At 43.4% G+C, this 27,131-nt stretch overlaps 1 protein-coding gene across 2 annotated transcripts in view; it reads left to right on the top strand.

Annotated features, from left to right (window-relative positions):
• Nucleotides 1–4,148: 4,148 nt before the first annotated feature.
• The window catches only part of ptpn11a (protein tyrosine phosphatase non-receptor type 11a), a 63,307-nt gene continuing 40,324 nt past the window's right edge, over nucleotides 4,149–27,131 (top strand). Inside the window, exons 1-4 of one of the 2 annotated variants that reach the window (XM_072247490.1) lie at nucleotides 4,149–4,362; nucleotides 9,876–9,998; nucleotides 11,053–11,247; nucleotides 19,639–19,831. In XM_072247490.1, the coding sequence (XP_072103591.1) occupies nucleotides 4,349–4,362; nucleotides 9,876–9,998; nucleotides 11,053–11,247; nucleotides 19,639–19,831 (525 nt within the window). In that variant the 5' untranslated portion in view covers nucleotides 4,149–4,348. The remainder of the gene's footprint in view (nucleotides 4,363–9,875; nucleotides 9,999–11,052; nucleotides 11,248–19,638; nucleotides 19,832–27,131) is intronic. The other variant, XM_072247489.1, reaches the window with a different exon arrangement.

Genomic DNA, 27,131 nt, shown 5'->3' with positions numbered 1-27,131 from the left:
AAATAGTACAGACAGGTACTTGACTAGTTTATTCAGAGATGCAACATGGAACAGGCCCTTCTTGCCCTTTGAGCTGTGCGACACAGCAACCCAACAATTTAACCCTAGCCTAATCACGGAATAATTTACAATGATCAATTAACCTACTAAATGGTATGTCTTTGGACTGTGGGAGGAAACCGGAACACCAGGAGGGAACATGGAAAGGAACATACTAATTGGCTTACAGAGGACACTGGAATTGAACTCTGAACTCCAGTTAATTAGGTTAATTAGTTACATGGGTCTGACTGGGCAGTGCAGACTTGTTGGGCTGGAAGGGTCTGTAAAAATTTAGAACAAGGGCAATGTTTTGTAATCTTCTTCCCTTGCTGCACAGACATTGACCGTAAAGATCCAAGACAAGACCCGGAAAAGGTGACTGGTTCATATAGCTCAGCAGGGATGTGATGTTGAGACTCTATAAGGCACTCGTGAGACCACACTTGAAGAGTATTCTGTGCAGTTTTTGGCTCCTTATTTTAGAAAGGATATACTGACACTGGAGAGGGTTCAGAGAAGATTCACGAGAATGATTCCAGGAATGAAAGGGTTTTTACTACATACTACCTTGAGATTTGTTTTCTTGCAAAAAAAAATAGAATTTATGAAAATCTATAAGTAAAAGACTGACAACCAATGGACAAAAGACAAATTGTGCAAATAAAGATAATACTGAGAGCATGAATTGAAAAGAGTTCTTGAAAGTGAATCTATAGGTTGTAGAATCAGTTCAGAGTTGAGGTGAGTAAAGCTATCCATGGTTGTTCAGGTGCCTGATGGTTGTAGGGTAATAACTGTTCCTCAACACAAGAGATTCTGCAGATACTTGAAGTTCAAAGTACATATATGTCACCATATACAAGCATAACATTCATTTTCTTGCAAGCGTACTCTGTAAGTCCAAGAACCATAACAGAATCAATGAATGACGGTACTTAACGAGGCCGATAATAAACCAATGTGCAAATACAAAAGATAAAAGAAATAATAGTAATAAATAATTAATCAATAAATACCGAGAACAAAGTGTCCTTGAAAGTGAGTCCATAGGTTGTGGGATCATTTCAGTTCTGACACAAGGGCATCAACAATACTTTAAGCACTGGATTGTTCGTACCAACATTGCCTCTACAAAATCCTTCAAGTTCATTGTAACAAGTTCCTGTGGTACAGTTCTCCATCAAATTATGATTTTGACAAGAAACATAAAATGGTGCAAAGTCAATCTCAAAGCACACTGAAAACATCTTATGGAAATCCCTAATCCCTGGCATGTCCCTGGGTCCAAAACGGAGAAGATATCCAATGGAAATGGATATTAACCTATAATTGTCACCTGTACTGAGATACGGTGAAAAACATTTGTTTGGGTGCTCTCCCAAAGAAGTGGCGCCCAGACTTCGGAATAAGAGGTCCTGGGTTCAAATCTGGCCAACTCCTTGCACGCTTCGATCTGTTCCGGGCTGAGCATCCAGCTACCAACTACTTGGCCTCATAAAACAGATGAATGGTAAGGAAATGGCAAGGTTGTCGTCCGATGCGCTAAACAAGGTGCAAGGAGGAACCATCCAGGAATATCCTGCCATACATAAGTATATTGAGGAAAACAGAATGCAGAATGTTGTGCTGTAGTTACTGGGAGAGTGTAGTGCGGGTAAATAAATAAATGCAAGCTTCACGATGAGGTAGACCGGAAGATCAAAATTTCATCTTCACTTCTTGTGTGTCTGACACTCAGAATAGAGATTTAAAGGAGCAGAACGGTTATAAAATATGTAATCCGCTGAGATCAGCTGGCGATGGCAGCAAGCACAGGCCACCTCCACAGCCATCTGCCCAAGACCTAGCCCCATCCATGCTGGAGTCTGTGGAACACCCACTGGGATCATCAGGCATCTCAGAATCCGTAGGACTAGAGAAGATCCATCTTCTTCCATCCTCGTAACTGTGGATGAATACGTACAAAAGCTGAATCACACCTGCCACTCAAACCTACCTGTAATCAAGGTTCTGCCTGATAAGATTCGATGGCAGCTCATCACAACCGCAGAAAATATTTCTTAGTAGCTAAAACAGATATTTCATCCTGATGCATGTGGAAAATATTCAACAAAAATGAATGGAAAATCCAGAGTAACACACACAAAATGCTGGAGGAACTCAGCAGGTCAGGGAGCACCTATGGAAATGAATGAATAGTCGACGTTTTGAGCAAAGACCCTTCATCAGGACCAAGAAGGTAGAAGGTGCCAGAATAAAAAGTTGGAGGGGGCAGGGAAGGAGGATTATAGGTGAATCTAGGTGAGTGGGGAAAATTCTAGGGCTGAAGAGGGAATCTGATAGGAGAGGAGAGTGGACCATAGGGGAAAGGGAAAGAGGAGGGGATGCGGGGGAAGTGATAGGCAGGTGAGAAGAGGTAAAACGTCAGTGTGGGGAATAGAGCAAGGGGGTGGGGAAATTGATTTACTGGAAGTAGAAATCAATAGTCATGACATCAGGTTGGAGGACCCCAGACAGAAAATAAGGAGTTGTTCTTCCACTCTGAGGGTGGCCTCGGCTTGGTATAAGAGGGGGCCATGGACCGACATATCGGGACGGGAATGGGAACCGGAATTAAAACGTTTGGCCACCGGGAAGTCCAGCTTGTGGCAGATGGTGTGGAGGTGCGTGAAGAAGTGGTCCCTCAATTTCCGATGTGTCTCACCAGACACCATTGACAACCCCAGCAGAGTTGCAGGTGAAGTGTTGCTTCAACTTGAAGGACTGTTTGGGGCCGTGAATGGAGGAAGTGTATGGGCAGGTGTAGCACTTTCGCCATTTGCAGGGATAAGTGCCAGAGGGGAGATTAGTGGAGAAGGATGAATGGACAATGGAATTGTGGAAGGAGCAATCGTTGTGGACAGCAGGAGGCGGGGAGAGTTAAAGATATGTTTAGTGGTAGGATCGCTTTGGAGATGGTGGAAGTTGCAGAAGATATTCTGTTGAATGTGGAGGCTCATGGGGTGATAGGTGATGACAAGAGGTATTCTATTATTGTTAAAGTGGTGTGAAGATGGGATGAGCACAGACGTCTGGGAAATGGAGGAGATGCATGTGAGAGCAGCATCGATGGTGGAGGAAGGGAAACCCCGTTCTTTAAAGAAGGAGGACATCTCTGATATCCTGGAATGGAAAACCGCATCCCAGGAACAGATGTGGCAAAGGTGAAGGAACTGAGAAAAAGGAACAGCATTTTTACTGGAGACAAGGTGGGAGTCTCCCGAGATGGAGAGAGAGAGAATTTGCCAAGAGCCAGAGATGGACCAAGTGAATTTGAGGGCACGGTGGAATTTACGGGTAAAGTTGATACATTTGATGAGAATGGTTGCATGCAGCGGAGGAACAGTTGGGGAGCATTACCAGGGAAGGCTTGGAACGTGTACTGTTGTACATAGCTAAGGAAAAGGCAGGCATCGCTGGGACCCATGCATGTGCCTATGGTTACCCCTCGGGTATGGAGAAACTAGGAGGAGCCAAAGTATAAATTGATGAACCATTTCTGCCAGACAGAGCGTGGTTCTTCGGTCAAGAAAGAAGCTGAGGGTTTTGAGGCCTTTTTGATGGGGGAATATAAGTGCATTGGTGAAAATGAGGCAATCAGGGCCAGATAATTGAAAGTTACTGAGGAGATCAGGGCCATAAGTATCGCGGATATAGATGAGAAGGGACTAAACCAAGGGGACTGAATGGACTCGAGTTCGGGGAGGGGGGCAGGAGCAGGCAAAGACAATAGGCCTACCCGGACAGTCCCGTTTGTCACTGAGGCAGGAGCGGGAATGGAAAATTGTTTTACTTCCAGGGCCACATTCCATTAAGTGCTGCCTTCCCTCAGTCATGCTTCAGGTTCGATCGGGCCCTTTAGCAATGTTTATTGGAGTTGCGATCTGGCGAGTCCGCGGCCAGAGAAAGCTCCACTCTCCACTCCCAACCTCATGGGGCCATTTGCCAGAACAAGGTCTCCACGGTGCCAACTTCGGGCGCGGAGAAAGCCGGTGACGACGTTTCGCCGCGCCGCTGTCCGGTAGGGGGCGGGACCGTGCTGACGTCTTTCCCCCCGCGCCGCAGCTCTGCGGTATTCGTTGGCCGAGCTCGGGGGGAGGGGGGGGGAAGCTCTGACCGGCCGGCCGGGCGGACGGACGGACGGACGGACAGACAGACGGACAGGAGCGGCCTGGTGCGGAGAGTGGTCTCCGGCTGGCTCACCAAGGGTCGCTAATCCCAGTTTGTCACTCCCGGCTGTCCGAAGCGACGGGCGCCCGTGATCACCATGACATCGCGAAGGTGAGCCGAGGGGGGTGTGAGGGTAACGGAGCTGATCCGCCCTCTGGGAGGGAGGGAGGGAGCCGGCACCAGGCCCCGGGGTCAAGGAAATCGGAGAGGGTGAGGGAGGGATACACAAACCAGGGGACGGGTATCCTTGGTCTGTACTAGTCCTGTTAAAGACTGGGTGGAGGGACTGACCTTAACTCTGTAATCAGTCCCTTGAAGCAAAGTCTCCTTTCCCTGAGCTCGGGTTTCAGTATTCCTGAATCTACCAGCGATGTGTCAAAAAGGTCTGTTGCCTTCAACTCATACCATACACCATTGGTGAATGACTACGGAGAGGAGGTCATTTACCCAGGTCAAGTCGAGTTTATTGTCATGATCTATCTTCATGAGCAATGCAGTTATTCCCTGCAAATTCTTTTAGGTACTTATCCAACTCTCTTTTGAAATCATAATCGATCCTGTCTCCATCGCTAGGCATTCAGATCGTTGCATACAAATTTCGTCATCTCCATTTTGCTAATTTTTGCCAGACAGTTATCAATCCAATACACTTTGAGGTGATGTTTTATAGTGGGAAAATCAGCTGTATGGCAGTGGTGCTTACTCACATTTATGACACCAAGGACAGGAAAGGCTGCATTATCACAGAGACACATACTAAAAGGTGTGAAGTGAAGCAAGTGCCTTAGGGAGTGAGAGATTTCTTCTGAAATGGGCTCTGTTCCAAAGTTTGAAATTCACAAACTACATAGCGGTTCATAACTCTGTTGCTATGTGTCACAAGGAAAGTAATGTATGGAACTGGCAGGTTAATATTCTGAACGCGTAGGCCAAATCAGATTTCATTCACACATTCACTCAAGAACATTTATTATCAAAGAAGGTATAAATTATACAACCTTGAGATTTGCTTGCCCACAGGTAGCCACAAAGCAAGAAACCTGAAAGAACCCGATTAAAGAGAAATAAGAATAAAAAATAAAAGACCAACACTTGATACGCAAGAGAAAGGAAAAAGTACAAATCATGCAAACAATTGAAGCAAACAACAGCACTCTGAACCAAATTTGAGTCCTCAGTTCCAAATCCTGGAGCCCAAAGCCTTGCTTATCGGTTCATCAAATTAGCGGGCATGGAGCACAGCAGCTGGGGCTGTCTTCGTAGCCTCAGCACCGTGGAGATGATCATCGTGGAGAGGAAGCAAAATTGGCTCTTGTCCCAGCCTACACCCTGCCTTTTCAGTCTACCTGGGCCGGTGTTTAAATCGACCAAACAACAGGACAGCGAAAGGCTCCAGTGCCCTGGAGAGAGGGGTGTAGATCGCGGAGAGCGAGCAAAATCGGCTCTTGCCTCTGATCCAAACATGGTATCGTATCTCACACTAGGAGCAGGGCGCCGCTGCTGCGAAGGGCTCGGGGCCTGACTACGCCGCCCAGCAATTCACTCTGGGCCCAGATACTGTCACTCATCCTGAAGTCGCTCCCAAGCTCTTCAAACTAGAATAACGTAAGCGTGCACTTGATGCACGAAAATAACAGTTGAAATGATCTGTTAACTTCAAACCATAGAAAGAGCAAAGATTTTTAAATATTTTGTCTGGGATTTGCTGAATGTGTCCAGTTACCAATGCAGTTATTGAAATGCTTTTTGTGTCATTTATCTCAGGTATGTTTTTTTTTAACAGAAATAATCAATTTGAATAGAACATTGGTTTAGTTTTCAGAAAAGGATGTAGATTAACAGGGTAGATTGCAGAGAAGATGAACAGGAATGATTCCAAGGCTTAAATTGTATATGAGATGAGTGGTGGGAAGAAGATTGAAATAAATCATGATCAGTCATTATAATACCTGGCACTGGTGGATAGAATGGGTTTAAGAGGCTTATACAGCTTAATCTGGGGCTGGAAGGCAAAAATAGAAAGTTAACAAGACTTCAGTGAGACCAGTAGTTTGAAGAACCTTTCTTTCCTCTTTTGCTCCTAAAGGTCAGTCACTGTTGTTGAGAGCAGTAGAAATCTTTCCAGCTGTGTCTCTTCAAACTTAAATTAGATGAAGGTTTGCAGTGGATTGACAAAGTTAGTTGTACTCATCATAGCTATCGTATTTCTGTAAAGCAAAATCTGACATTTAATCTGGAAAAGAGAATGGAAACAGGTCACTGGAGTTTGGACCTGGGAGTAAAACAATTTTCCATTCACTACTTAGATATTTTAGTCCCTAATTGCATGCATCAGGATGAAAAATATTGTCTGTGGTTATGAAGAGCTGTCATAGAATCTGTTGGGCAATTAGACAGAAGTTTGATGTTAGACACTTTTGAGTGGAAGTTATTGATTTGATTGAGCTTTCCACATTTGTACATTCCTGTGAATTTGGTACAGTTGCTAAGAGCTGATAGGACATTGGACATTACTGGAGGGAATGCCTGTACAAAAAAAAATGATCGCACAAATATGTGGCAACGTGACTGAGCAGATACGGCATCCATGTCTCATTGTGAAAGGTCTCATTCAGCAGATCCTTGTGTGAGAGCAAAAGTTCTGACCAATAATGATAGCGTGACTTACAGGAGCAGAGACACTGAACAAAAATAGCCCTTATATAAAGGAATGCAGTGCTCCAGAGTTATTTTACCAGACCAGCAATCCACAAGCATGTTCAAAACCCATCTTGACAGCTGGTCAGTTTAAATTCAGTTAATGTAATAATTACAAAATTTTAAACTTATTGGTAATGATAGCCATGAAACCAATAGTCATAATCAAGCTTTATTGATCCCAGGGGAAATTGGTTTTGGTTACCGTTGCACCGTAAATAATAAATAGTAATAAAACCATAAATAGTTAAATAGTATTATGTAAATTATTTATGCAGGAAATAAGTCCAGGACCAGCCTATTGGCTCAGGGTGTCTGACCCTCCAAGGGAGGAGTTGTAAAGTTTGATGGCCACAGGCAGGAATGACTTCCTATGACGCTCTGTGTTGCATCTCGGTGGAATGAGTCTCTGGCTGAATGTACTCCTGTGCCCACCCAGTACATTATGTAGTGGATGGGAGACATTGACCAAGATGGCATGCAACTTAGACAGCATCCTCTTTTCAGACACCACTGTGAGAGAGTCCAGTTCCATCCCCACAACATCACTGGCCTTACAGATGAGTTTGTTGATTCTGTTGGTGTCTGCCACCCTCAGCCTGCTGCCCCAGCACACAACAGCAAACATGATAGCACTGGCCACCACAGGCTCGTAGAACATCCTCAGCATCGTCCAGCAGATGTTAAAGGACCTCAGTCTCCTCAGGAAATAGAGATGGCTCTGACTCTGCTTGTAGACGGCCTCAGTGTTCTTTGACCAGTCCAGTTTATTGTCAATTCGTATCCCCAGGTATTTGTAATCCTCCACCATGTCCACACTGACCCCCTGGATGGAAACAGGAGTCACCACAAAATCCTATGGTTGGGTTGAGTTGACCTCAAACTTGGCAACTGACTTGCAAATGTTCTGTCACCATGCGAGGAGACATCGTCAGTGCATCAGTCAACAGCACACCTGAGCTACACATCTTACAAATTATTTCCATAGAATCACATGTATTTCTGCAGACCCAATGCTATATGATTGACTTATAGCCATCTCCAGTTGTCTTATTTGCACTTACTGATAAAGGATTTCTATCAATATAATCTGGCTTTAGCTTTAAAGGGCTTCCATGGAGCCCTTTTTGGAATTTTTGTATGTATTTTGGTTATAAGGTGTGAAAAAGGAAGTTGTTTCATTGAGGGAATGCAACAAATGTTTACCAGACCGATTTCTGGAATGACAGGACTAGCGAGTGAGGAGGAATTAGGCCGACTAAGCCTACATTCACTGGCGTTTGGAAGAATGAGTGGTGTTATCTATAAAATTTCACCAATGCTTGATGGACTAATGGCAGGGAGAATATTCCCATTGGTCTGTGTGTCCAGAACTGGAGACCACAGCTTCAGATGGGTTATGTTAATCTACAACTAATATCAGGAGTAACTTCTTCACCTGGAGGGTGGTGAACCAAAGTTCTTCATCAGTGGAGGCCACCTAATTATATTGAAGCAAATAAGGAAACTTGGACATGGGAAGAAATCAGGGAGTGGGTCCAGAATGGGATGACTAGTGATAATTGTGTTGAATGGTAGAACAGACCTGAAGGACTGAATGGCCAGCTATCATTTTCTCATTTTCTTACGGGGGTGAATAGTAATAGCAGGGTTTTGCCGAACCTATGTTTCAGAGATATAAGCAGGATCTCCCAGTGGCCACACATTTTAATTCCACATCCCATTCCCATTCTGAAATGTCTATCCACGGCCTCCTCTACTGTAAAGATGAAGCCACACTCAGGTTGGAGGAACAACACCTTATTTTCCATCTGGGTAACCTCCAACCTGATGGCATGAACATTGACTTCTCTCACTTCCGCTAATGTCCCACCTCTCCCTTGTACCCCATCCGTTATTTATTTATATACACACATTCTTTTTCTCTCTCTCCTTTTTCTCCCTCTGGCCCTCTCACTATACTCCTTGCCCATCCTCTGGGTTCCCCCCCCCCCCCTTTCCTTCTCCCTGGGCCTCCTGTCTCATGATCCTCTCATATCCCTTTTGCCAATCACCTGTCCAGCTCTTGGCTCCATCCCTCCCCCTCCTGTCTTCTCCTATCATTTTGGATCTCCCCCTCCCCCTCCCACTTTCAAATCTCTTACTAGCTCTCCCTTCAGTTAGTCCTGACGAAGGGTCTCGGCCCGAAACGTCGACTGTACCTCTTCCTAGAGATGCTGCCTGGCCTGCTGCGTTCACCAGCAACTTTAATGTGTGTTGCTTGAATTTCCAGCATCTGCAGAAGTCCTCGTGTTTAAGGTATAAGGATACTGTACAGCCACCTAACAGAGTTGTGTGAGAGCTACAGCAGAGGGTGTATAAGTCAAACTGAGCAGGTGAAACTACAAGACTGAGAGAGAGAGAGTGTGTGTGTGTGAGAGAGAGACAGTGAAAATTCAGTGATCAAGAGGATTATGTTGATTAATGCTAGTTGATGTTAACAAAAGCCTCGAGTATATGAGCTCTTGTAGATCTTAGCTGAGTTAACCAGGGTACTGAGGCCAATTGTAGCTACCATAAATATAGCTGTGATTTCCTTGTGTGAGCACAGTGAATTAATTCACAATTGAATGAAGCCACGTAAGTCCCTTCCAGGATTGTTGGAGGATGCATACTATATATTTGACTGAAATTGTTGCTCACTTGTGATCATCTGGGGTTCTTATTATGAAAGGTGTAGGTTAATGTGAATACAAGGAGGTATGTGTATAAATTCTATTATGGGGAAACTAGAATGCAGTTGGGTGGAGATATGTCTCTATCAGGGGAGGTGTAGGGTGCTCCTTCCCTCCCAGTTCCTCCAGCATTTTGTGTGCGTTGCTTTGGATTTCCAGCATCTCTTGTTCATGGAATGGTTTCCTGATGCCTTGCTTTTCTTTTCAACCTAGGTGGTTTCACCCCAATATAACTGGAGTGGAAGCAGAGAACTTGCTTCTGACGAGAGGGGTTGATGGCAGTTTCTTGGCCCGACCGAGCAAGAGCAATCCAGGCGACTTCACGCTTTCAGTGAGGTAAGTGAGGGGTAGCCAGGTATTATCTGAGGTGGGAAACCAAATGTTACCTTGCTGTGCCAAAGGAATCTCACAGGTGTAGGTTATCACTGGTTAAATAGGAATGCGGTTTTCATCTCGGTTCTGGGTGTAGAGTTAAATGCGACATGTTTCCAGTCGTAGGGTAGTTATTAATTTTCATGATGTGTACCACATATTCTTAATGGGTGGAGCACATAAGCAGTTGACCAGTTAATTAGCTAAGGTTATTGCCACTACAGGTCCAGACATGCAAGAGTTGCCTGAAGTGATGCAAGGAAGTTGCCAAATGAGCCTTTGAAGTAATTAAAAGTAAGATAGTGTGATGCTTCTGAATCAGCAGCTTGCAGGCTGAGAGATGAAATCTTGTGATAAAGTTGAACTTAATCAAGTTCATCATTTGTACCCAGTGACATAAAAATTACTCAAAGCTGGCTCATTAATATGCTTCAGGGGAGGTTGGGGACGAAAGGAAAATGCACAGCTCCACCTAGTCTTCCCTGCATGCTTCAAAAGTTTTTTGCTGTTGCAAACTATTCCTAATGGTTCACAGCGAAAAGTGGATGTTAAATATAATCTTAAATATTGAGAATATTTGAAATTTGAAAATAATCTGGGAATTTTATGCACTTTGTATCACTTCACTGGGACCTAGTTATATTTCACAATTAAATACTTTTTCTTTCAACAGTTCCCCTCTGTGCTTCTCTGTATATTACATTCATAAAAAGCAGACAGCAATGTTTTCATAACCAGCAAATTGCTTTGAAGTGCTGTTCATTCTTCCAAGGCGGGACATATGGCAGCCAATTTGCGCATAGCAGAGTCCTACGAGCTGAATTATTAACAGTACCATGCTCATTTCTTTTGATGTGACTGAGATGTAAATGTTGGCAAGGCAACAGGAGGAAGTACTGAAATGGGGAGGAGTTGAATTGAAAACAGGAAAAACCCTTCATGGTGTTGAGGGGACAATAGAAGGTAGATTATAAGTAACTTCTTTGGTTGTGATGTGTTTTGCTTTAATCTCTCACAGGCGAAATGGGGCCGTTACGCACATTAAAATTCAGAATACAGGTGATTATTATGATTTGTACGGAGGGGAAAAGTTTGCTACGCTGGCTGAACTGGTGCAGTACTACATGGAGCATCATGGACAGCTCAAGGAGAAGAATGGTGATGTCATTGAACTGAAATACCCACTGAACTGTGCAGATCCTACCTCTGAGAGGTGAGCCAGAAACTGACATTGAACCCTGCACAAAATCATTTTTGTTACCCTTGAAGATGGCTGCGGCAGTAGCTTGGGGGAGCTAAAATTGAACCTCGCTTTAGTGCCAAACGCTTTTCAGTATGGAATGCTTACTCAGATTATTTTGAAAATCTGTAAAAGGTCACTCAAGTAATCCTTTTCAAGATATAAAGGAATGAATCATAATTTGCCACTAAAGAGTTATAACCAAGAGTAGAATGCAGATTAAAGGAGAGGTATTTCAGATTGAAATGCTTGGGACCAGAAGTGTTTTGGATTTTTTAGATTAGATTAGATTAGATTCAACTTTATTGTCATTGTGCCGAGTACAGATACAAAGTCAATGAAGTGCATTTAGCATCCAACTAGAAATGCAAAGAATAGTGTTATTTACAAAATAACTGCGAATTAAAGAAGTGCTACAGCACACAAATATAAAAGTACTGAGACAGTACAATATGGGTGCAATACTGCTTAGCGCTGTGATGTGAGGTTCAGCAGGGTCACAGCCTCAGGGAAGAAGCTCTTCCTGTGCCTGCTGGTGTGGGAGCAGAGGCCCCTGTAGCACCTACCAGATGGGAGGAGAGTAAAAAGTCCATGGTTAGGGTGAGATGCATCCTTGATAATGCTTTTCGCCCTGCCCAAGCCGTATTTATGGTAGATGTCCTCAATGCTGGGCAATTGGGTGCCGATAATCCACTGGGCAGTTTTCACCACACGCTGGAGTGCTTTGCGGTCCGATACGGGACAATTGCCATACCACACTGAGATGCAGTTGGTGAGTATGCTCTCAATGGTACAGTGGTAAAAGTCCGTCAGTATCCTGGGACGGAGGTGAGCTTTCTTCATGCTCCGCAGGAAATAAAGGTGCTGTTGCGCCTTTTTGATCAGTATGGAGGAGTTCAGGGACCAGGTGAGATCCTCGGAAATGTGGAACATAATTCAAATTTTGTGCACCAGTAAGCAGTCTTCATCACACACATGTATTTAACAGTAAAAGTGATTACATACCATTAATATAATGAAAATATCTGTGTAGGGTAACAAAAGCGGTTCAACAGCATTGGGAGAATACCTGAATCAGCTGTTGAGTAACAACAACAAACAATGGCAGGCCTTCAGTCTCCACCTATGATGCCTTGTTTTGATTAAAAAGTTACAGTATACTACATTGTACTTTTTAGGTTTTATGTAAGATATAAAAATGAGCATGGTAGACTTGTTCTGGTGTTAGATTTTCATCAGCGACAATCTGGGCAAACTCATCAATGAATTTCTCTGCTGGTTTGTGATCAGCAGATGCTTTATCACCACAAATATTTAAAACTGAAATGCCATGCCTTTACTTAGACTTCTGCAACCAGTCTGCTGAATATTCTCAATTACCTCTAATTTTCAGTTCATCGTGATAGATCTTTGTCTGTTTCATGATCAGCATACCAATAAGTAGTTCATTTTCACTCTGACTCTGAGGAACCCACTCTTTCAATACATGATCGAGATCTTCATTTTTCACTTTATTTTACTATTTACTGTTTTGCTGATTACATATGACTTTAATTCTCAGAACTGTTTGTCACACGCAGAGATCTGGGCATTGCCTGGGGACCTCCCGGCGCCTTGTGGAATTTTCCACTTGTTACTTCATGTCAGCGCTCAAAAAAAATTCAGATTCTGGAGGTTTTCAGATATTGACTTTCGGATAAGAGATGCTCAACCTGTATATTCCCCTAACAATGTTGAAGTATAACTAATTGGGTATCAATTCTCGCCCCTGTATGTGAGGAGTTCGTACATTCTCCCTGCGATCACATAGGTTTCCCCAGGTGTTCCAGTTTTCTCCAACGTTCCAAAGAAGCAGGATTAGGATTAGTGAGTTGTGAGCATGCTGTGTTGGCAATGGAAGTACGGCATCATTTATGGGCTGCTTGCGGGCCCCCCTGCTCCAGCACATTCCTTGGACTGTGTTGGTAGTGTTCAAAACAATGCATTTCATTTTATCTCACACAAAATGCTGGAGGAACTTAGCAGGCCAGGTAGCATCTATGAAAAAGAGTAAACAGTCGATACCTCAGCCAGAAACGTTGACTGTTTATTCTTTTCCACAGATGCTACCTGACCTGCTGAGTTCCTCCATCATTTTGTGTGTGTTGCTTTGGATTTCCAGCATCAGCAGACTTTCTCATGTTTGTGTCACCTCACTGTATGTTTGGACATGTACATGTGACAAAAAGAGATTGAGAGAGATTAGCTCTAATCAAAAACATCTGAAGTTGTGTGGCATTTTGGCTATTTGTACGGAAGCTTTACCACATTACAACTGACTTTGAGCCACTTAAGATATTAGAGCAGTTGGCGAAATATTTGGTTGAAGGAAAGGGGCTTAGAGAAGAAAACATTGATAGGATGTGGGTATCAGGTCTAGCATTTCTTTTATTCCTAATTGCCTTGAAGGTGGTGGTGAACTTTTTTCTTGAACCACTTGACTGGTAAGTATTTTCCTGTTGTGAGAGAATTCCAAAATTTTGACTCTGAAACAATGAAGAAATTCTGATATAGTTCCAGGTTAGGGCAATCTGCAAACTGCAATGCAGTATGCACGTGATGGTGTTCCTGAACGCCTGCTTTCTTTGTGCCTCTCGGTGGTAGAACTTATGGATTTGGGAGGTGTTATTGAAGAGCCCTGATGAGTTGCTTGAAATATGTTACCCATGTATGATGCACCTCAGCTGGTGAAATGGAGGAGTGACTGTGTCGAATATTGCCTTTCATGCTTTAAGTGTTGTTGGAATCTCGATTATCAAGAGCTCTCACAACACAAGCGCATTCCCATCAGTCAATACCCACTTGCAAAGAGGCTGCGAGGGGCACTGAAGCTGTGAGAACATCACCGTTTGCATAACCTCTCTTTTTCAGTTGCTCACTTAAATGAGTGAGCTCGACTGTAGGCTAGTAAATCAATTTGTTTCCCGCTCCAATGGAGACATAGAATGAGAATACAGGAGAACGTTTTTTTTTCCCATTTTGTACACCTGATATTTGGCAGTGTTAAAGGTAAATGCCAATCAAGTTTTCCATGCACCTATCTCGGCAATCAATGTTTGAAGAGCGGCCCAACTAACTGGGATTGCTACATCTCATCTTAAAGGAACTCCTGCATCTTTAATCATTGTTACAGTTTCTTTTGGTGTTTAAGGTTGGAATGGTCCTAAACTTGTATGCAAGTCTTGTAGCCACAGAGAGAAAAGACACTCATCTCCTGGGTATAAAGTCAAACACAAAACCAAAATAGAAAGGGGAATATAATCTTGCATATGTGTCACGTCTTTTATATCCTTATTGAATGCTTTGGGAAAATGAAGTTCTGTGGATGTCCCTCTGGTTGCAGAGTGATTAATGAACCCATTGGAGGTACTGCAGACTCTTCACCCTGATAAGACAGGAGGTACCAGTGGATAGGTAGTAACCAAGGTGATGTTACTGGGCTTGTGTGCCCAAGGCATGCATTTGAGGTTCCTAATATCCTAAAAACTCTTTTTCCATTTAAAGTGATGACAATGTTGCTTTTCTTCAAGGAGGCGTTGTGACTGCCTTTCCCACGACATAGTAGCAACATGTTAAACAAAAAGATGTTCAGTGACTGAATGTACCTAGGGTCTTAATAGAGAGCCTTGGAAAAGATGTTAACAGGTTTGCTTGTGCTTTTCGTGAGCTTAAATGATTTTGTTGAGATGGTGATTTAGTATTTTTCTTGTGCCATAGGGTGCCTGCTATACATAGTCCTATGTCCCAAAAGCATATGGAAGGAGTAATTGCTGTTTAATTGACCATGTGTTTTGTGCTCTGAAATCTTGAACACCCTTATCAGTCCAAAAGAAGTCTCTGGGTTGTGGAAAATGGTACATATTTTCTAAGGTTTCTCCATGAACTTCTATTTTGGACAGTGGTATTGTACAATGGGGTCAGTTTGGTATAAGACCTTTTGTCTCGGAGATGTTAAATTGTAATATCCAAACTTTCATGCACTTTAGTGAATGAGCTGACCATGACTTGATGCTCAGTTTTCAAATACTTGTATACATATGTAATCAGGCTGTGCAAACTGCAGTTCGACTGCTGAGGTTAGGGTGACCCTGGTACTGGAATAAAGTCGACATAGTTTGAATGGTTTTCCATTAACTCTACGTCACCCGGAAATCTGTTGGAGATTAATCGTAGCACTGTGGCAAGAAAGATTGAAACAAACCTTTTAGGATGTTAGTGTTATCCTCAATTGCACATCACAACATGAGCCCAGCAGCATCACCTTGCTTAGCCTTGCTTGGAAACCTATATTCAATGAGATTAGCTGTGTTGTGTAGCCATTGGTTAAGATGACATCCATGCTGTTATGAAGCAAACCGAAATTGGTGACGCCGGATTTGAGAGCTGAAGACCTTGGAGAGGCTGAGGAAGACTTGCTATGCTGGTTCGTGTTGCTTCCTGCTTTTCTCTGGAAGTTTTCAAATGGTGAAGGTCATATTCATTGTGCTTCTAGGTCAGGGGTTCCCAACCTGGGGTCCACAGATCTCCCACTGAATGGAATTGGTCCATGACATAAACAAGGTTGGGAACCCCTGTACTAGGCAGCTAGAATCCACTTTAGAATTTGGTAAGCAGTTTTTATGGTGGAGACTAGGAAAATTCCTCTAGTTATTGCTGTTAGATTCATCTCCTTCCTAAAGATGGTTACAATTACAGCATTTCTCAGGTCCTTGTGAATCTCCACTTGTTGCAAAGGTGAATGATCAGGTTATGGATTTGTGACTAATGTTCTTTACTGCTAAGTTTGAGCTTCATTAGCAAAACCTAGCATTCCTGAAACCATTTTTTAAAAATTGGCTTTTCTGAATTCTTGTCTATTAGGTATGGAAACAGGCAGGTAGACAGTACTCACTTCAGGGTGTAGATGAGATCTTTTAAAGTGTTCCTTTGAGGGTTGACTGTCTCTCTGTCCTCGCTTGACTCTCAGTGAGATGGTGCTTTGTATGTTTGGATTACAAATGGCCTTAACAGGTTGATAGTGAGTTGTTGGTCTTGTCGACATTCCCATGTTGCTTGTTCTTTAACACACTAGTTTTAGAGGAGGCCTTGACCAACATGTTTTGTAGGGTAGTTTCTTTTCCAGAGGCTTGTATTTGTTTATTTAGCTCATTTTAATCAGAACAGGTATAGTTCTCTCCATAACTGCCAGTTAGACTGGACCTTAGCAGTTCATCTGCTGTGAATACTTCTATTAGCTGATTCTCACAGACTATCTGTTTCTGTCCGAGGAGATCATGTCAGTGACATGGATGACGGAATTGATGGCTTTGTGGTAAAGTCTGTGGATGATATGAAGAAGGGTAGAGGGGCAGGTAGTTTTGAGGAAGTAGAGAGGCTACAGAAGGACTTAGACAGATTAGGAGAATGGGCAAAGAAGTGGATGGTGGAATATAGTGTTGGGAAGTGTATGGTCATGCACTTTGGTAGAAGAAATAAAAAAGGTAGGCTATTTTCTAAATGGTGAGAAAATTTAAATCTGAGGTGAAAAGGCTTGGGAATCCTTGTGCAAGGTTGTCTTAAATGTTAATTTGCAGGTTGAGTTGGTGGTGAGGATGGCAAATGCAATGTTAGCATTAATTCATGAGGACTAGAATATAAAAGCAAGGATGTAATATTGGGGCCTTATAAAACACTGGTGAAGCCTCACTTGGAGTATTGTGAGCAGTTTTGGGCCCCTTATCTCAGAAAGGATATGCTGACATTGGGGAAGGGGTTCAAAGGAGGTTCAGGAAAATGTTTTGAGGTGCGTTTGATGGCTCTGGGCCTGTACTCACTGGAATTCAGAAGATTGAGGGGTGAGTCATTGAAACCTAATGTTGAAAGGCCTCAACAGAGTGGATGTAAAGAGGATGTTTTCTATGGTGGGAGAGTCTAAGACCAGAGGACACAGCCTCAGAATAGAGGGACATCCTTTTAGAATGGAGATGAGGAAGAATTTCTTTAGCCAGAGAGTGGTGAATCTGTTGAATTTGTTGTCACAGGTGGCTGTTGAGGCTAAGTAATTGGGTTTATTTAAGGCAGAGGTTGACAGATTCTTGATTAGTCAGGGTACAAAGGGATACGGGGAGAAGGTGGGAGATTGGGGCTGAGAAGGAAAATGGATTAGCTGTGATGAAATGGCAGAGCAGACTCGATGGACCAAATTGCCTAGTTCTGCTCCTATATCTTACAGTCTTTATGGTCTATTCGTATATCATGGCATGGTTAATCCTGTCACCCTGCGTCCCTTCCTCAGACAATGTAATAATCTAACAAGTGACATTCTAGATTGAGGAATTCAATTCGTTCAATATGTACATTTAATGTCAGAGAGATGTATATAATATACATCCTGAAATTCTTTTTCTTTGCAAACATCCATGAAAACAGAGGAGTGCCCCCAAGGATGAATGTCAGTTAAAATGTTAGAAGCCCAAAGTCTCCCTCCAGCTCCCCCCTCCCTCACACAAGCAGCAGCAAGGCAACAATCCCACCCCCACCTCCCACCAGCACCCTCTACCGAGCACTCAGGTGTGCAACAAAGCATCAATGAAGACACAGACTTGTAGTACCCCAAAAACTACTTGTTCACCCAGTCATTCAACATACCACAGTCTTCCCCTCTCCCCCTCTCCCCTCGCCCTCCCTCCTAATAAGGGAGAAAGAGATGTTTCAGTTTCACAGCGAGAGGGGAGACATAACAAACAACACGCTGATTTATGATGTTAAAAATCATCTGCGTCGCTTTTTCCTAGCTCTGCACCTAGAGAGTCGGCACCAGACAGGGACTGCTCTCTGGACACACAGCCGCCGGCAGTAACCCACTGCTCCTGATGTTCTGTGTTCTCCCACGACAGGGCACCGGCCCAGAATCAGCACGGTCCCAGAGCCACGAAAATCCAGAACCCTGAAGGCGCACTCGCCTTCCAGGCCACGTCCTTGGGACGTCAAAGAGTGGCCAGTCGTGAGGCCCTGAGAACCGTAGTCGGAGTGTAACTCCAGGTCAGGATCTTCACCCAAAGAACCTTGAAAAGGGAAAAAAGAGATATCAAAGATCGAAATAGAGCTGTTTCCAAAGATACAAGCAAAGGAGTTTCTGTTTAGTGCCAATTTGACTTAGCTCTGCCTTTGAATTGCCAAGATATCTTGTGTTTGTCGCCAGCGGTGATGACAAAACTGTTTTTATCAGAAGGACTCTATTAGACTTGGTCTTTCCTAAGACCTGGCTCTTCATATCTTACTGGGAAAATTGGTAGTAAGCAAATCAATATGGCGATAGCCAACAGCCTCTTCAAAAAAGTGAAAAAATTTCTAGACTAATACCTGATTCAATATAGATGGGTTGTCTTAAGAGAAAATGTTCGGCACTCAGCTTGTACCTAGTGGAATTTATAAGAACAAGAGATGACTTGATTGAAACCTACTAGATCATGAGGGATCTTGATGTGGAGTTATGTTTAGATAAAGGGTTGATATTTAAGACAGAGGTGAGGTGAAATTTACTCTCAGAGGCTGGCGAGTGTTTGCCAACTCTGTTCCTCAATGAACAGTGGAAGGAGAGTCTCTGGATATTTAATTTCCTGATAAGGGGTGAAAAACTGCACCTCCTTTGTTTTCCTCCTAATGGTAATGGGGGAGGGGGGTAATATTTAGCTTGAAGGAATAGTGTCTTTGTTAATATTTCATCTGAAAGGTGGCATCACATGCAATGTGTAAGTGATGTAACAACCTCACCTATTTGTCTGGGGCAGGGCTTAATATGAGCTACAGTAGTCTAACTGTATTCTAATCTCTTGAGCTTATCTTGAACCTCTTTATGGGACCTCATCTTTAACCTCTTTATAGACTATCCCACAACCTTTCCCCTATATCTCAGACCTGTCCAAACATTTCCCCTCTTTGTACTTCTGATTTGTTAATGTGTAGATATGCTACTTAAAACTAAGATGTAAATAGTCAGCTTTATTCTAGGAATCTGTCAATGTTGTTGGATATCATCAAATAATGAACATGTGGCCATTTTCCACTTCTCTGTATACAGTTTATATGCCAGGTTTCTCAGTAACTTATTTGTAATCATTGCCTGGACACAGCCAGAAGGACCTAAAATCTATTGTATAATGAAACATTTGGGTTTGTTTCTGACACCTAGCTCAAGTTTTAGTTTGAGCTTTGAGAAACTGGCTCTCTGGCTGCCCTTTATCTGACTCTGATTATTCCTGGGACTTAAAATTGCCACAGTTAATTGGTTAGTGTATTAAATAATGACTGTTTAGTTATTCTATTAAAAATGTGTTTTTGGAAAAGGTGGTTCCATGGACACCTCTCAGGAAAAGAGGCAGAGAAGCTGCTGACGGAGAAAGGAAAGCCAGGAAGTTTTCTTGTACGAGAGAGTCAAAGCCACCCAGGAGATTTTGTTCTGTCTGTGCGGACGGGGGACGATAAAGGGGAAAGCAGTGAGGGGAAGCCAAAGGTCACTCATGTAATGATCCGATGCCAGGTAAGTGAAGTTTAAGTGGTCTATATCATCTAACAAATGTTTTTTTGGGTCTTTCTATGCTTTAGTTAGCTGTAACCAATGCTGTAAAGAATACATTATGATAGAGTATTGGTGCTGAGAGATGGATTTCTGACTTAATGAAATTGCCCTGTTTAAAATTGTTTGCAAAATGGGATCAGCAGCAGGAATAGATTGTACAGCATTTTGCGCCTACTGTACCTTCAATGCAATGGTTGATCTGCTGAGTGGTCTCAATTCCACCATCTTCCTGTACCTCGTAACACTTGATTCCCCCGTACATCAAGTAACTATCCATCACTACCTTGAATATGCACAATGAATCTTAACCATAGTTCACTGAGATGGAAAATTCCAAAGATTCACAAATGTTGCACACTTTTGGTAGCTTTTGCACTTTATTCTGCACTGATATTGTTTTACCTTATTCTGGCTCAATCTACTGTTGATCTGAATAAATAGAATGCAAAATAAACTTTTCACTGTATCTTTCATCATCGTTATGTGCTGGGTCATATGATGTGGGCGATCATGGTATCAGGACCGTGATTGCTCTTGGCAAATTTTTCTGCAGCAGTGGTTTGACATTGCCTTCTTCTGGGCAGTGTCTTTACAAGATGGTACTCTTGAGAGATTGTCTGCTTGGCATCAGTAGTCACATAACCAGAACTTGTGATACGCACCAGCTGCTCATACGACCATCCATCACCTGCCCCCCATGGCTTCACATGACCCTGATCGGGGTGCTAAGCAGGTGCTACACCTTGCCCAAGGGTGACCTGCAGGCTGGCAGAGGGAAGGAGCACCTTACACCCCTTTTGGTAGAGGTTGTAGGTTAGTGATGTTGGAGGTGTTTAAACAACCAAAGTGCATTTTGTAGATGGTAGACCCTATGGTGTAGTGCGTCAGGGTGAAGGTAATGAATGGTTAGGATGATGGACACAGTGCCAGTTATGCAGCCTACACTGTCCTGAACTGTGAATGTTGTTGCAACTACACTGAATGTATTTTATTATGCTCTTCATTAGCACCACTTGTAGATGGTCAGGGCGTCAGATGGTGAGTCACTTGCTGCAGGAAACGCGGCCCCTCTGGCCCTTTCGTATGTGGCTGGATAGGACATTTCTCATCAGTGCTGACCCTGATGTTGATGGGGATTCAACAACTGGGGATGCTTTAGGGACCTGTTAGGCTTCCTCTTGGAGGTGGTCAGTATCTAAGCCTTTCTCTTTATTTTTTTGAAGAATGTTACTTGCCTATGCCTAAATTTATTGTCTGGATCTTGCAGGAATGGACTGGTTTATTTTCTGAGGCGTTGCAGATGGAGTTGAATTATTATGCAGTTATAAGCAAATATACCTATCTCTGATTTCAGTAATCCAGATTGGTGTTCAGTGAGCAGGTTATTGGGAGCAGTTACTACTTAACACTGTTAATACACTCTCATAATGACTTTGTTAATAACTAAGAGACTAATTGGGTGTTAATTAAGCAGATTGGATTTGTTCTCATTTTTTGAACAGCAGAATCCTGGGCAACTTTCCACTTGTCAGGTTGGTGCCAGAGTTATAATTGTGCTGAAGCAGTTTGTCTAGAAAGGGACAGCCAGTTCTCAGGTGCCGGTCTACAGCTGGGATATTGCCTGGTCTTGTCATACATCCAGTTCCCTCAGCCATTTCTTGATATTGTTTAAAATGAAATAAATTATCTGAAGATTAATCTCTGGAGATCTCAAGAAAGAATGATAGACCTTCAGCTCAGTAATTCTCTTGCGTCTGTGAGCGCTTCATTTTCAGTATGTGACATCTAAAGAGCTACAACCAACCTGGATTGATCAAGTGAGATTTAATTATAATTAACTGGGGTCCTAATTATGGAAATGGGTGGCGGGGTGGAGATACATCTCTACCAGAGGTGCCCCGGATCAGGGTCACACGAAGCCACGGGAGCAGGTGGTAAATGGTTGTACGAGCAGCTGGTTCGTATCACAAGTTCTGACACCAAGCGGACAATTTCTGAAGAGTATAGCCAATGGCGGTGGGGGGGGGGGGGGGCGGTGGTCACCCATCTTGTAAAGACACTGCCCAGAAGAAGGCAATGACAAACCACTTATCTTGAAAAATTTACCAAGGACAATCATGTTCAGGGAAAGACCATGATTACCCTTGTCATACAACATGGCACATAAATAATTGAAAGATAAAGATAAACTTTTTTTGGTTCACAGGTACATTGAAACACAGTGCTGTTCCTCTACACTATCAACCCGCTCCTCTAATGATATCTTTAGTGCATATTTAGTGCCATTTTAGTTAATATAATGGTTATTGCTGCATGTTACCATTGGTCCCTGGTAATGGGGTGTCTTCCCTAGAGGAAGAACACATTCAGCACCATCAATACCTTGTTTGTATCAACAATTAACATGAATATGTCCTGTGGAATGCCCACAAGCGTGGCTGTGCTTCTGGCACCAACATAGCATGCCCACACCTTATTAACCTTGAACCCGTATGTTTTTTGGAATGTTAGAGGAAAGCAGAGCACCCAGTGGAAATTCACGTGGTCACAAGGAGAACATACAATCTCCTGACAGACAGTGGAAGGAATTGAAACCTAATCTTACAAATGGGCCTGTAAAGTGTCACACTAACTCAATGCTATGGTGGTGTCCCTACATTGATATCTTTTGTGCATATTAAGTGCCATCTTTGTTAAAATGATGAGAACATAATAATTATTGCTGCATGTTGCCATTGGTCCCTGGTTATGGGGTGTGTTTTTCCGAGAGGAAGAACACATTCAGCACCACCAATTGATTAGCAATAAACTCAGATTCAAAAAACCAGTGGCAGCACAGTGGAAAACAGCACGTTGCAGCTTTGGCTGTATTGTGTGGATGACAACAGACTCGACACAGTTTCCAAGGTGGTCCCGTGTTGAACTACAGGCTCTTAAATAATATCCTTAAGCCTTGCAGAGAAATCCCTCATATATGTATGTATATATGTGTGTGTATGTATATGTGTGTGTGTGTGTATATATATATATTTGCATTAAAATAATTAGTGCAAAAAGAGAGGGGAGAAAAAACTAAGGTAGTGTTCATGGCTTCATTATCCATTCAGAAATCTGATGGCAGAGGGGAAAAAGCTGTTCTCAAAATGTGGAGATTGTCTCCCAGGCTCCTGTAGTACCTCCTTGATGGTAGCGATGAAGAGGGCATGCCCTGGGTGATGGGCGTGTCCTTCATGACGGATGCCAACTGTTTGAAGTATCACCTTTTGAAGGTGTCCTGGATGCTGGGGAGTCCCGGGCCCAGGATGGAACTGTCTGAGTTTATATCTTTATGCAGCTTTTTCCTATCCTGTGCAGTATCCCCATCATACCAGATGATGATGCAACCAGTTAGAATGATCTCCACTGTATATCTGTAGAAATTTGCAAGTTTCTTTGGTGACCTACCAAGTCTTCTCAAACTCCTAATGAAATATAACCACTGCCATGCCTTTGTGATTGCATCAATATGTTGGGTCCAGGATTGATCCTCAGATGTGACACCGAGGAACTTACCCTTTTCACTGCTGATCCCTCAGTGAGGATTGGTGTGTGTTCCCTCGACTTATCCTTCCTGAAGTCCATGACATAGTCATAGTCATACTTTATTGATCCCGGAGGGAAATTGGTTTTCGCTACAGTTGCACCATAAATAATTAAATAGTAATATGTAAATTATGCCAGGAAATAAGTCCAGGACCAGCCTATTGGCTCAGGGTGTCTGACCCTCCAAGGGAGGAGTTGTAAAGTTTGATGGCCACAGGAAAGAATGACTTCCTATGACGCTTTGTGTTGCATCTTGGTGGAATGAGTCTCTGTCTGAATGTACTCCTGTGCCCGACCAGTACATTATGTAGTGGTTGGGAGACATTGACCAAGATGGCATGCAACTTAATCAGCATCCTCTTTTCAGACACCACCGTCAGAGAGTCCAGTTCCATCCCCACAACATCACTGGCCTTACGAATGAGTTTGTTGATTCTGTTGGTGTCTGCTACCCTCAGCCTGCTGCCCCAGCACACAACTGCAAACATGATAGCACTGGCCACCACAGACTCATAGAACATCCTCAGCATCGTCCGGCAGATGTTAAAGGACCTCAGTCCTGGTCGATTCCTTGGTCTTACTGACGTTGAGTGCAGTGTTTTTGCTGCAACACCACACAACCAGCTGATCTATCTCACTCTTGTATGCCTCCTTGTCACCATGGGAAATTCTGCCGACAATTGTTAAGTCGTCAGCAAACTTATAGATGCAGTTTGAGCTGTGCCTCTAGCCAAACGTCTGTGGGTGTGGAGAGAGTAGAGCAGTGAGCTAAGCATGCATCCTTGAGGTGTGCCACTGTTGATTGTCAGCGAGGAGGAGATGTTATGCACAGCTCTGTGGGCCGAAGCTGTAGGTTTTCTATGTTTCTATATTATTTCCGATCCGCACAAATTGTGGTTTCCCAGTAAGGAAGTCAAGGATCCAGTTGCAGAAGGAGGTACAGAGGCCCAGGTTTTGGAGCTTGTTGATTGGAACTGAGCGTATGATTGTGGTGAACACTGAGCTGTAGTCAATAAACAGCAGCCTGACATAGGTACAGGCCGACCAACTTGAATTGTGCGTTCAGTAATCTGGTTCCACCTGTGGTTCAGACATAATTTTCGCCAACCTAATTTCAAATTTCCTGCATCACTGAGCTAACCCGTTGCCTCTACTTTAGTGGCACCATTAACAGAATCAGCTGTTGGCAGAGTCTTTAAAAGAAGCAAGTCATCCCTCTGCGTTAATCTGCATTTATTTTTATAGCCTGGCTTATCTAACCCCAGTCACGTCTTCTTTGAATAAAGGAAGTGCTTCTTGTGGTGTAAAGTGCAAACACCATGCATTATCCTGTACAAGATAAGGTAGAAGTTCTGAGAAAACTCAACAGTGAAAAGCATGAGCAACTTGTATAACATTGGCTCTTCCACAGTTTATGATATAAAGCAACAAAAAAGAAAAGCTGCTGACAACGAATAATTTAAAAAGATCAGCTGTGCATAAGGAAAACAATGAAAGATGGAAGATGCTCACAACTAGATAAATATATCATAAAGTAGTTTAAACTCTGCGTCTGCATAAGCGCAAGACTGCCTGGAGAGATGGTGAAGGAGCAAGCAAAATTACTTGAAGACGAATTAGGACTGGATTATGAGTGTGATTACAATGAAGGATAGCTTCAGTGTTTCAAGTAGCTGCTGTGTTTGTTGATGAGCTCGCTACGTTAGCTTCTGATGAAAATTTACGTCCCGAGCAGGTGTACAAAGTGGACAAAATCACCTTAAGTTGGCGTTGTGCTCCAAGAGAAACACCGACTGCAGAGGATGCAGAATCACCAACAAGTTATAAAGATCTTGTCTCTGTGTTGGACTGTTCTAACAGTTTTATGCTTAAGGAAAAACTGTAAAATATTTTATTGAACTCCAAAACTTGAACACAAAGGGTGTTTAAAAACCCTTTACATAATTACATTATCATGTTAGATCCCCTCTTAAAATGAACCCCAACTCACTGTCAGTGGTTGTGAACTATGTATGTATCCATCAATTACATTACCTTAACACTGCTTTGTGCATCTTAAAGCAGAACTCTTGGTAAAGAATAATGTTAACGGTTTTTATGTACCTATCGTCTTTAATTCAACCCCTGGACAATGGCATATTATGCTCTTTGAAGGATAAATATTGCTCCCTGTTTATGAAGCAGCTCCTGAGTGCAGCTGACTTTGGCAGACCAATACAGGAATTTGAGAAAGAATTGCTTTTCATTTGTCATTTCTTTTTTCTTTATTGTCCAAGGGTGAGGTAATCAAGTGGGTTAGAGGTGTTAATTTTATTAACCCTAACCTAACCACCAGTGATTCAGCAAAATCATTAATCCGGTGATACAGCCAGTCAGGATGCTCTCCATAGGGCCTCTGTGGAAGGTCTTGAGGATTTGGGGGCCCGTGCTGAACTTCTTCAGTCCCCTGAGGGGGAAGAGACACACACTGTTGTGCTTTTTTTGCCACAAGGCCAGTGTACAGTCCAGGTGAGATCATTGGTGAGGGGTATAGCGAGGAACTTGAAACTACTCACCCTCTCAGCTGCAGTCCTATTGATGTTGATCGAGCCGAGCCTGTCCCCGTTCCTCCTGTAATCCACAATCAGATCTTTTGTTTTTTTTGGATGTTGAGGGAGAGGTTGTTATCTTGGCACCACTGTGTCAGGGTGTCAACCTCTCCTCTATAGGCTGTCTCATTACTGGTAGAGATGAGGCCGATTAAAGTCGTGTCATCTGCGAATTGTGTGGCAGCTGTGTGTGGCAGTACAGTCGTGGGTGTAAAGGGAGTAAAGGAAGAGACGGGACACAACCTTGGGGGGCACCTGTATTGAGGGGCAGAGGTGAGGGAGCCCATCCTTACCACCTGTTGGCAATCCGATAGGAAGTCTAGGATCCAGCTGCACAAGGTGGGGTGCAGGCCAAGGTCTCTGAGCTTCCTGTCAAGTCTGGAGGGAATTATGGTGTTGAATGCTGAACTGTAGTCCAAGAACAGCATTCTAATGTATCTATCTCTCTTCTCCAGGCGAGTGAGGATGGTGTGTAGTGCTCTGGCTATGGTGCCATTGGTAGACCAGTTCTGTCGGTAGGCAAATTGTAGGGGGTCCAGTGTGGGTGGTAGCATGCTGCCGATGTAGTCTTTAACCAACCTCTCAAAGCATTTGCTTATAATTGAGGTGAGTGCGACAGGGCATCAATCGTTCAGGCACACCACCTTGGTTCCCTTAGCTACAGGGACAATAATGGACGATTTGAAACAGGAGGCCACTGCACACGGGGAGAGGGAGAGATTAAAAATGTCCATAAACACACCAGCCAGCTGGTCAGCACATACTTTGAGGACGCACTCTGGGATGCCGTCCGGCCCCGCTGTCTTTGGCTGTTGACATGTTGGAATGTTCTGTGTACCTCAGCCTCGGAGATGACCAAGGTACAGGTCTTGTCGACAGCTCTCCTCGGGGGTTCAGTCCTATCAACCTCGAATCAAGCATTTAAAAAAAAGCATTTAGCTCGTTCGGGAGCGAGGCGGCAATGTTGGCTGTACTGCTGAGTTTCCCCTTGAAGCCCACGATGGTGTGCAGTCCTTGCCATACGCTCCATTTGTCATTGTCGCAGAGTTGTGACCGGATTTTGTCCCTGCGTTGCCACTTTGCCATCTTGA

Source organism: Mobula birostris, chromosome 31, assembly GCF_030028105.1.
Source record: "Mobula birostris isolate sMobBir1 chromosome 31, sMobBir1.hap1, whole genome shotgun sequence".
Classification (NCBI taxonomy): Eukaryota; Metazoa; Chordata; class Chondrichthyes; order Myliobatiformes; family Myliobatidae; genus Mobula; species Mobula birostris.
This window is presented reverse-complemented; position numbering and strand designations above follow the sequence as displayed.